Source organism: Salarias fasciatus, chromosome 13, assembly GCF_902148845.1.
Source record: "Salarias fasciatus chromosome 13, fSalaFa1.1, whole genome shotgun sequence".
Taxonomy (NCBI): domain Eukaryota; kingdom Metazoa; phylum Chordata; class Actinopteri; order Blenniiformes; family Blenniidae; genus Salarias; species Salarias fasciatus.
The window spans coordinates 21,365,404-21,376,648 of NC_043757.1; the positions used below are offsets into that span (position 1 = coordinate 21,365,404).

Below are 11,245 nucleotides of genomic sequence, written 5' to 3' on the forward strand. Positions count from 1 at the left end.
ACTTTATACCAATATGCACTCACACACACACACACACACACACACACACACACACACACACACAAACACACACACACACACACACACACACACACACACACACACACAGATTTACAGACGTGCACAAAGGGAAACTGGGAATCACACCAACGCAGCACAGCAGAGGGTGGAGCAGGCAGGAGCCTTCTTCCAGATGTGTGACATTAATTTAGTTGATCCAAAACATGAACCGGTAGCTCCCACTCACTCATCACCACTGTGTGAGTGTGTGTGTGTGTGTGTGTGTGTGTGTGTGTGTGTGTGTGTGAGTGTGTGTGTCCTAATTCTTTAGGAGTCACATGCTTAGAAAACACCTGCAAGTCCACATTATCATCCTCTGTATTCAGAGAAAGTGAAGGGATGAAAAAGGAGGAGAAGGAGAGACATGAGATTCAAGGCTGAAGGAAAAGGTGCAGCAGACTGAAGGGAGAAGAGGGGCATGATGGGGAAAAGATGAGGAGTGGAGCAGGTTATGAGAACAGCCTCCACTCTGACCTGCGGAGCGGCGCCCCTGGACTTTCATACAATACGCTCCGCCGGGGAGGAGAGGGGGATACGGTGCGTGGAAAGACAAAGAGAGAGAAAAAATGAAATTAAATAAGAAAAAGCGGAGGAGGCGGAGATGGAGAGGAGATGTAGGAGGACGGAAGTGGTTGATTGGGTCCCTCCAGAGATTCTTTTGTTTAGATTGTTCTGCATTTCACTGCTTTCACTCTCTCCCCTCCACCTCCTCCTGCTCCTGCTCCGACATCTGAGGTAGATTACAGCAGAGACCCTGGGTCACATTTATGACTTAAACCAAGAACATATGGTGTGTGTGTGTGTGTGTGTGTGTGTTTGTACGTCCATTTGGATGTGGTGGGATTCCCCACCGGTCCCCGAGTGCTGGTCAGATTTATTTTCTTGTTCATTGTGTCTTGCTGGGATATCAAAGGCCTATTGTTTGTTGATCAGCGAGGGTGCTGCAGGTTACCGGCAGGTCTCGTTTGAGAGCGCTTCACCTCTTTCTCCACATCTTCGTTTCATATCTCTTCCTGCTTAAACTTCACTTTTCTTTTTTTTTTTTTTAAAGCATGTTTAATCCCGGCCGGGCCGTACAGTTTCTTCCTGAACAAACTACGAATCGCCGCCACATGTAATTAACAGGAAACAGCAGAAAAATCTCCCCATTAATTTCAGCACAAAGGGACATGTGTAAAAGTGTCAGTTGACTTTATTAGCATCGGCTTCACTCAGTTGAAGAAAAACAACTTTTGTCTTTGGAACGTTTACCATGGAACAAAAAACAAAACAAAAAAAAATCTACAAAAGAAGTTGTTGGAAGGACAATATATAAAACAATGGCATCAAAATAGCTTTGACAAGAGAACAAAAGAGGCTCAATTGTGTGTGTGTGAGTGTGTGTTTTTTTTTCTTTTGGATGCGGGGCATTTTACTCTTTTTTGCCCTGTTGTTTTACAAAATAATAACAAAAAGAGGAAAATCAAACAAAACAAAAAGGTATTTACAGTGCATATATTTACATTAAGGCATTTTTTTGCTGGGGAGAAAGACGGTTGATCTGATACAACCCCCGCTTCTACACAATCAAATAAATAGTCAGATTTACCATGATACAATACAGTGCTATATTATCGTTAGTCTACCTGCAGTGAATGAACAAGTACAGTTATAGGTGCGGGCCGGATCACGCCGTCAAACAGACTGGGTGGATATTAAAGGGAAGGTTCGTGTAATTTTTTTTTTTGCATCTCTTCATCTCCACCAAATCTACAAAGAATTGAACCTTTCCTTAAAAACATCCACGAGTCCATGTCCGATTGCCCGATAGAGTCGAGTTGCAAGTTAGCTGTGTACAGAGGGAAAAAAACAAAAAAACAAAAAAACAATCCACACAACGTCGGGACGTCTGAGACATGGTCGGAGCTGTCGCCTTACAATGAGATCAAGACTCGAGATTTTGAAAGAAATGCACTTTTAGTTTTTCAGAGATGAGTCTGCAAATAGGATCTTTTTAAGAAATAAAAACAGCACCATGTACATATATGTAAAAAAAAAAAAAAAAAGGACTTTCTACGCTGATCACAGCTCTGCTACCACAGGACAAAAAACAAAACAAAACACATGAATCAGACGAGGAGGCACTTAATAAGGTGTCAACCGTGGAGATGATACTTTGGTTAAAAGAAGTAAAAAGCCTGACGAGACACGTGTACAGTAATAGTCTTTTAAAGACGCTTAATTCAAGCTTGTGCATCAAATACAGTCGATTCTGTTTTAAGTGAATGAATTCTGGGCTTCGTCTACGAATTCTGCTTACATTTCTCTGGCTGGAGATCCATCGAAAGGCAACCTGAATAATTCATCACCTAATTGCTGCTCTTTAGCATCCATCCACCTCCTTTTGTTCCTCAGTCGTCCTCAGTGCTTCTCTCTCTCTCTCTCTCTCTGATCGCAAATCTTTCTATCTCCCCTTCTCCAACCTCCCGCGTCTCATTTTTTCCCCCCTTGCTCTATCTTCCCTCTCCAGAGTACAAATGCCTTCAATTTTTAATATCTGAAAAGTGATGATTTGTGTGGCCTTCTCAGACATCCAGTCCAGTGGCGATAACGATCGTTCCAGTGGTGAGTGAGATACATGGGTCAAAATAAAAGAAAACAAAAAAAGAGAAAAAGTCTTAGACTTGGATTAGCAATTCTAGTGCAAACCTAAGGATTTGATTAAAAATAAAAATAAAAATCTGGACATTCCAGTTATTTTAACAAACTAACAAACCAATGAGTAAACAAATATTTGGCTTGAATAGTTTTGCGAAAGCTTTTTTTTTTGTCATTATTAAAACAAAAGGAAGCCTGATCTACCTTAGAATAATGACAAGATGTGGTTTTAATGCTTTCATTCCAGCCACAAATGAGTCGGAGTGACTGGAAAGCGCACCGTGGAGCTACCGTTTTCTCTCGTTCCGTCATCGTCCCACCCAACAGCTACAGTGAGTTTGAAGGCCGACAGACCGGGAGCTTCATCCGGTCGCTCCCTTCCTGCTGTGCAGCCTCCACACCGTCCCGCTCTGGATTAAGAACGGCGCGTCTGTCGGGCCATCGTACGGTTCGAGCCCCCGACAGCAGCACCGAGGCGAGCCGGGACGCGGGCCGCCGCGGCTCGCAACGCCGTGGTAAAATGGGAGTGAGTGCTTTCATGTGTCAAGATAGTGCTAGGATGTGTGTTTGCACGTGTATGTGTGTGTGTGTGTTTTGTGTGTGTGTGTGTGTGTGTGTGTGTGTGCAAACGCCGCTAGTTCTGGTGCCTCTTCATGTGCAGGGCGAGGTGGTCGGACCGGGAGAAGGAGCGCGAGCACACGGCGCACTGGAACGGCTTGGCGCCCGTGTGCTTCCTGTAGTGCCGCGTCAGCTCGTCCGACCTGGCGAAGCGCCAGTCGCAGCTGTCCCACGTGCACCTGTACGGCTTCTCACCTGCACAGCAGAGAGAAAAGAAAAGAAAGATAAAAAAGAGCGAGTGAGTCCGGCTGCTTTGTGACCAGACGGAATGGAGAGGCTAATTCCCTAACTTACATGATTCATACAATTGGGTGGAGGAACAGGGAAAACAGGCTGCACTGAAAACTCCTCCGGTCTGCCAACATATACAATCACAACACTGTCGCTGACAGGCATTCATCAGCCGCTCAAACACCGACGCTGCACAAGTTTCTCACGGAGACTCGTCTGCATGCCGTCTGACTTCCCTCTGACGGACGCAGTATTCTCGCGTGTCACTCCCGTCATTCCACTGAGATTCGTAAAAGCTGGCAGCAGTGTGAACCTCTGACTTCAGGACCAGCACCGTCTCCTGGCCAAAAAACCATTCCAGGTGCCGGAGCACCAACATGGGGTTTCGTATAATCAGTTGAGGCAAAATAATGACACTAAAGAAACCTGCAGTTTTAGTGAAATCTCTCCACACACTGAAAAGCTAAACGTGACGATCAATATACAATCTCCACATGGAGAAATAAGCAATTTAGCAATGCAACGTGGGAAATTTAAAGGAACTTGACCCTTGTTTTCAAAGTATTTGATTACTTCTCTTTTATTTGCATTTTAAATTATTAGGTGTGGCACCATCCAACTGCAAGAGATAAAGCAGTGCAGACGCCTGTGCATTTAATCATCTAATTACATCATAATGACGACCAAAGAGAGGCTGCGACTGTATGTAACCCTCCTGAAAATATCAAGTATTCCTGCAAAAGCACTGTATCTGTCAGGAAACACTGATGCATTACTCCACAAATCTCCCCAGTAAACAGTTCCCGGTGGATTGAATGGAAAAAAAAAAAAAAAATTCAAAAAATGCTGACAGTGTTTTCTGTGGCTGTTTTCAGCCCACGGGCCTTAACCTAAAAATATTGATGATAAAATGGTTTTGTTATAAACATAATTTCAGGCACCGCCATTAAATCACAGTGGTAGCAGGGATCTCAGAGATTGATGCTTTAAAACCTGAACAAATACAAACACGGCGCTCCGCATGACTGGATACTGCTGGAGGTGCCAAAGAAAATATGTTTTGGCCATTTGTGTGAGCCAACTCTCTAAACAAGCACAGCAAGCTCTGCAGCGTTCTTAAAACAACCACAGTGAGGCTGATACACACTGGAAACACACACACACACACACACACACGCACACAATGACAAACAACAAAGAAAAGTCACTGAGAGAAAAGGAGAGTTCAGTTCCTCGTAATACACACAGACACACAAACAATCAGGGTAATGGATGTTGATGGAGATTAGAGTGGGAACTCCCACTGGGACCCAAACGCATTAGGAATCATCTCATACAGATTACTGACAGGTGTGTGTGTGTGTGTGTGTGTGTGTGTGTGTGTGTGTGTGTGTGGGGAAGTGTCTCATGTGTGAGTGCGTAAGTGTGCATTCAGGCGGCTGAATAAGAGAAGTTGAATGAGTAACAGACAAAGATAGAAATAAAAAGAAAGGGGAGGGGCAGCCGAGGAGGGTTGAAGGTGGAAGGATGGCACAAAAAAAAAAGAGAGAGAGAGAGAGAGAAGGATCCCAGACATGAAAGAGGAGAGAAATTTACAAGTGAAGCTGAAAAAGCGGGCGAGGATGTGTGTGAGCCGCCGCTCCGTAACCTTTTACATGCCGTGCTCTCGTCTTGCGGTTGGTAATAACGGCAATAACCTCAAATCAGCCTGCAGCGTGAATGACGCCAGATCTAATTGTCGTGTCATGTTCCCCGCGCTGAAATGCACGGCACGCACGCCCACGCCAGCTCCCTGCTTTCTGAACAAGCCGTTCGCGTTCATGAGAAGAGTAGATTTTGGGAAACGGTTAAGTTTTGTGCATGTGTGTGTGTGAGTGTGTGTGTAACTCCACGTGAGGGAGGAATGTGTAGATATCAACAGAAGCCGTGTTTTGTTAGCTGGACTAAGGAGAGGCCCAACACCTAAGGGCTTGTTTGTTGACGTTGCCTGTGCAAAAAAAAAGAAAGAAAAACAAAAACACCTAAATCACAACAATAACAGTGATTAAAGAAGATTGTAAGAAATTGAGTAAAAAAAAAAGAACCATTTTGGTGAATTCCCCGACACATTTTGTGACGTTAATAGCAATAAACAAGCTTAATGAGTCTGTAAAAAGTGTATCAAAGCATTTCAAGTATTTCTGAGGAGGCAACGGGATCCTGAGGGAGATGGCACCGCGCGTCTAGCACCGGCCGCATAGCCCGAGAGTCATCCCCTGGCAGAAGTGTGTCACTTCCACCTGTTTTGATGGAATAGTATATTGGGCAGAGGATGGGAATGGGGTAGGATACATTTACACACACATGCCAAGAACACAACACTCTGCCTAGCAACATGGTGCCCGTGCAGAACCTGAAACGCGAGTCCTATGGACGGCGTCAATTTTGATCGCTCTCTTTTTTTTGATGGAAAAAAAAGACATTAATCTTACCGGTGTGAGTCCTGAGGTGGGCTTTCAGATGGGACGACTTGGTGTAGACCTTCTTGCAGCCTGACGACAGACACAAACACACGACTTAGTCCAAATAACTCAGACATTCATCTACTGAGGAGTCGACTGAGAGAAATCTGTCCGAATGGTGAACAGAAGCCGTTTTGAATGAAACAGAGCGAATGTTTGTTTTGTGGAAGCTCGAAAATGGGAGCAGCGTGCGTCGTACTTTTCCGAACATATACACATGTAACACTGTTACCAAAGTCTGATGTGGTTCACCACAAGCTGATAATTACGCTGTACAAAGAGCTGATCAAAACTTGGGTTGGGTTGGCAATAAGGTCGAGGCATTTTATGTTTGTGGAATCCAAAGTACGTAGATTGCATTTTCAGAGGCTGGAAAGACATTAAAATTTTGCCAAAATCAAGGTGAGAGCAGAAGCGGCAGTGCGTCTAATATACACTCGGGTGAAGTGTGGATCCGCGGACGCGACGGATCTGCTTCATTTGACTTTAAAGGGGGGTAGACGTGCGCCGACATGCTGCGGGAGGTTCTGCTTAAGCCTACTTTACATGCTGCCACAGGCGAGTTGACATTACACGTCCTACAAGTAGCTGCACATCGTACTGCCACGGTGCGTGTGTGTAAAAAATAAAACCTTAATAGGAGTGAGTAATCCCAAATGTAACTGTACCGAACCTTGTGTGGGAAAAAATGATCAAATAACTCGAGGAGGAGGACGAGATCATTAACACACTCACACACGCACACATGACTTTAAAGCCACAACGTTGTGCTGCAGCTCATGAGTAAAGAGTGCCACCGTCATCTGAGGTGTGATAATGAATGCAAAGCGCTGTTTGAACTAGATTCTTCAATGACAAGCACTTTCAGGCTGTCTGCGCTGCCAAAACATTGTGATTTTAGGACAGCGTGTTCGCAGCTGCGGCTCAACGACATAATGTGACCCAAAGGCCAGAGCCACTCTTTCAAGGCGCAACATGTAATTTCCCAAAAATGCATGCGAGTTTTAAAAATAAAGCCGGTTTTTATACGGCTGACCTTTTGTGAGAGGCCAGACGTTCACCTGACCGCAGTGCGGCGAAAGAAGAAAAAGCAAAACAAACACACTCAAAGGCGACAGCAAACCGACACAGACGTGTTCCTCTCTAACCTGGGTAATCACAGTGGTGGATTCGCCGTTTCTCCAGGTCCGGGTTGTTCCTCCGGTTGTAGCGAACTGGCGCGGGGTTCGGCGCCGGGGTCGGGGCCTGGGCCGTCGTCGGAGGGTGGGGAAAGACGGCGGCCTGGCCCGGAGCCGCCGAGGAACCTGTGGTTACGGACATGGCCAAGCCGCCCGGTCCCGGGCCGGGTCCCAGTCCCGGGGTGCTACCTGCCAGCTTGGAGGCGATGGTCGCCGCGTACGAAGGCGGCGGGGACATGGTGTGGAGCAGCTCCTTCTGCCTGTCGGGACTGCCGGGCTCTGAATTTGGCGGAGAGGGCGGAAGGTATGGCACCTGCTGCTGCTGCTGCTGGAGGAAATGCGGGTGAGCTTGAGAGTGAGGGTGCGTGTACACGCCGCCGCCCAGGCTACAGTACGCCGGCTTGGCAGTTTGCTCCTGTTGTGACGCAGAAGAGGCGACGGGCAAATCGTGGAAAGGCGAGTGGATTGCGGTGGTGGAAGTGTGCTGTAACTGCTGCTGCTGCTGCTGATGATGATGATGATGATGCTGATGCTGGGGCTCCATGCCGCCGCCGTGGTGTTGATCCAAGCCGGAGTTTAGGAGCTGATACAGGGATCCGCCGCTGTGTTGGTGAAGAGCGTGCTGCTCGTACTGCGACGGCATCTCCTGCTTCACGAAGACCTCGGGCACCGAACCGCCGCCGGCCCGGCTGCCTCCCGACTGGTTGAAAACACTGGTGAAGTCCGGTAACCCTGTTAACGTCATGTTTATGGCTGAAGATTCCATGGCGCCGGCGCCGGGGCCGGGGCCGTGCCCAGATGTGGAGCAGCTACTCGTGGGCGTCGTGTTGGGGCAGTGAGGCTGGAGGCTGGAGGGGGAGAAGCACGAGGAGGCAGACTCGGTTTTGATCTGAGCCAGGCCCGTGTGGTTGAGGTGCTGCGGGGCCCGCGCCTGCTGGGACAGACCCATCCTCAGGTAGGCCACGTTGGGGAGGTAAAGATTCATGTTGAGGGTGTAGGGGGCCCCGCTTTGGTCTTCAGCGAAGAACTGATCCACCGCAGACGTTCCGTCCCTGTGTGGCTTCTGCTGGCTGTCTGCGGCAGGCGGAAGGGGAAGAGGCTGAGGGGAGAGATACCTGTCCATCTCACACTTGGCCTGCAGATAAAAAAAAGAGAGAGAGAAGGAAAAACACACTTTTAAAAATGGGAAACTGCTCTGACTTCAGCCAGCACTTGTCCCTAGCGACCAAGAGGCATTATTTTGAGAGGACAAAGGTTTGATAGGGGGAGTCATCACGAAAACATTTATCAAGTAGTCATCAATAGGCGGCTGCCACATTCCCTCTTCGCCTGCAAGGGTGAACTCAGAAACCCAGCAGCTGAGAGGCCAGCAAGTTAAGGGTCGGGCCGTGTTCTGATGGGAATAAAGAAATAAATTAAAGCGCTTCTTTTTATCGCCACGAGGAACTGAACACACGTGTAGTTCAAAGAAAACTGGGAGCCATCTGTCACGGGTCAGGTGAGCGACCCGCTCAGTGATATTATCCTTATTCACGGCCTTATGGGGCAACTCCTGCGATCGAGGAGAATTTTGAAAGTTAGAGGAGCCCTGCAGCAAAAGGATGAAACAGCAAACATGAAAGAGAATGGGGAAACACCCATGCCTCCCTGTCCTCTGCTGCTGCTGCTGCTGCAGTCTGGGGATGGGCTGCTATTTGAGGCTGCTGATCCGACCAGCTGTTATACAGCCCCTCGCTCTGCTGTTGCACAAGTTTCCCTGCTCACGACCTGGGGGTGGGTGGAGGTGGAGATGGTGGTGGTGGAGGCGGGGGGGGGACACAGAGTTGCCGGGACCTTTTCTGTCCGAAGTCAGTTGTTGTCAGCGTGGTATGATGGTGAGAGGAGAGCCCGACAACTGGCGACCAACTGGCTGCCATACGAGAAAACATGCGGTGAATGCAGGCGGCGCGCGCTCCGCTCATCGCCGCTAAATAATGCAAATATAAATCCATTTAAATAATCAAGAAAGCGGAGTCAAATCCCCAGGAGCAGAAGAGAAAATCAAAACAACAACCTCTATTTTTTTTTTTTTTTTTTTTTTTCATTTTTACAACCGATCTGCCACGCCCCATTCAATGAAACACATCACCGCGGCGTGAAGCGGCGCCTTCTGCCCGTACCTGCGTGTAGTCGTGCGGTCCAGCCTTGTCCGGCTCGGGGATCTTGCAGTCCAGGCCGAACAGCGCGGACTCCTCCAGGGGGAAGCAGCCAGCCTTGTGCAGCTGGTAGAAGGGGTCCTCCTGCTGCTGCTGCACGCCGCCGCTCATCGCCAGTGTCGCGGCCATGAAGCTCCCGACGCAGCGCCGCAGAAAGAAGAAGGAAAAAAAAAAAACAAAAAAAAGAAAAAGAAACACACGCACACACGCGCGCGTCTGGCTCGTCCTGTTTACTCAAACACACGGAGGATGCGGAGCGACGTGTGCGGCGGTGTTGGAGGAGCGATCACACCGTGCCTGTCGGCTTCATCTCCTTCCACTTGTTTCATCCCTCCGGCCCGCAGACAGTTTTCTATGGGCCGCGGCAGGGCGGAGTGTAGTGGCCCGGGGTAAACACACCGCCCACCAGCGCGAGCGGCTTTGATCCCTCACTCGGCGGCCACCGCCCTTCGCTCCATCTCCAGCGCATTAAAACACACCGAGCAACCGGCCGGACCGCTTCCAGGTGGAACCCGTTCACCAGCCTTCCAAACGACTGTTTTTACACATTTTCTTTTCTCCACTTGGAGCGTTGCAAATGATGAAAGCGCCACACACTGAACAAGATGAGGGGGGAAAAAAAATCCTCCCGAAACCAGTTTTCCATTGGTTTGGTGAACTCTTGGTTCCAGGACAGTTTCTTGTCATTTTGAAAATCACTTTTATACAACAAATAATGACTGAATGCAACTGAAACATCAAAACACTTTATATAAAGACACATCTTTAAGGTTTAAGGTTCTTATATTCCACATTCGTACATTTAATCAAAATTAACCAGGATTTAACAAAAAAAAATTCACAATTTCAATAAAATAACTCCAACCGAGCCCAAACTACAAATGTAAATAAACCAAAAGCACATATTTGTGTATCTTAACACAGTGACATTGTTAAGTGTTCTGAGGAGATAATCAATCTGCAAAAGGCAGTAGTGGATGTAGTAATCACTCCTTCAAGGTGACAATAGCTGTACTTAATACAAAGTGTCCAAAGATGAACAAACTGTGCTGTATTTTATAAGTATGGCTAGTCATTTGGTCATTACAGTCAACTGTCCTGGGCCAACAGGCTGTCTCAAAGAGACGCCTCCCCAACCAAAAACTGAGACTGTTCTAATCTGGAGGAATAGAACTTTATATATATATATATATCAAACTCCCTTTCTGGTCATTTTAGCATACTTTTAAGGTAGTTGGATGTAATTTTTTCTCTAGTTTTCAGACTGATTTCTTTAATGCTAGCAGATCGTTATACCATGGAGCGAACCTCCTCTGAATTGTTGAAGCATGGGGCAAAGTGAGACTGCTGCACCATCTACGATGAAATCACCGAATTCAGTTTTTCTTAATTGAAATAGCTGGGGAACAGACAGTCTCTACAGGATAAACACATGTTTGGTTGTTGGAGGATGACAGATGCAAGGAAGCAGCGGCGGAGCGTGTCAGGCTGCGACTGTCTGTAGACTCCTGGCCTGAACTCTGGATTGTCAAGAATTTGATGGTGTAATGAAATCGGCCATATTCCTGTTCCCCCCCATCAGACCAGGCTATCCCCCGGAAGATTTTTCCAGTTGTTTATGAAGCCCACGTTGCTTGTAGGACAGTCGGCCGTTAGACAGCCGGAGGTTAAACGACAGCAATGACGCTTTACTTCCACCCACAGTTTGCTGGGTTTGGCTCCAGCACCTTTCAACCCTAAGCTCGAACAAAGATGGACTGACGCACGAATCATGTAACCCATTGATAAGCAATGACTATATGTGTAAAGTAAAAGCTATATTTGC

The 11,245-nt window shown here is 47.5% G+C and overlaps 1 protein-coding gene across 1 annotated transcript; it reads right to left on the minus strand.

Annotated features, from left to right (window-relative positions):
- Positions 1–1,475: 1,475 nt before the first annotated feature.
- Positions 1,476–9,886, minus strand: klf5a (Kruppel like factor 5a). Its single transcript, XM_030107178.1, has 4 exons — positions 9,385–9,886; positions 7,196–8,360; positions 6,018–6,077; positions 1,476–3,510 (listed from the first exon to the last, which is right to left on the minus strand). The coding sequence occupies exons 1-4, from the start codon at positions 9,547–9,549 to the stop codon at positions 3,332–3,334; spliced, it is 1,569 nt and encodes a 522-aa protein (XP_029963038.1). The 5' UTR covers positions 9,550–9,886; the 3' UTR covers positions 1,476–3,331.
- Positions 9,887–11,245: the final 1,359 nt, after the last annotated feature.

Bases quoted from the DNA above. Each gene is read 5' to 3' on its own strand.
- klf5a (XM_030107178.1), bottom strand. From the start codon at position 9,549: ATGGCCGCGACACTGGCGATGAGCGGCGGCGTGCAGCAGCAGCAGGAG. The intron at 6,078-7,195 runs GTTAGAGAGGAA...GTCTGTCGTCAG, and splicing joins CCACCACTGTGATTACCCAG to GCTGCAAGAAGGTCTACACC. The intron at 3,511-6,017 runs GTAAGATTAATG...TCTGCTGTGCAG, and splicing joins CCACCTCAGGACTCACACCG to GTGAGAAGCCGTACAGGTGC.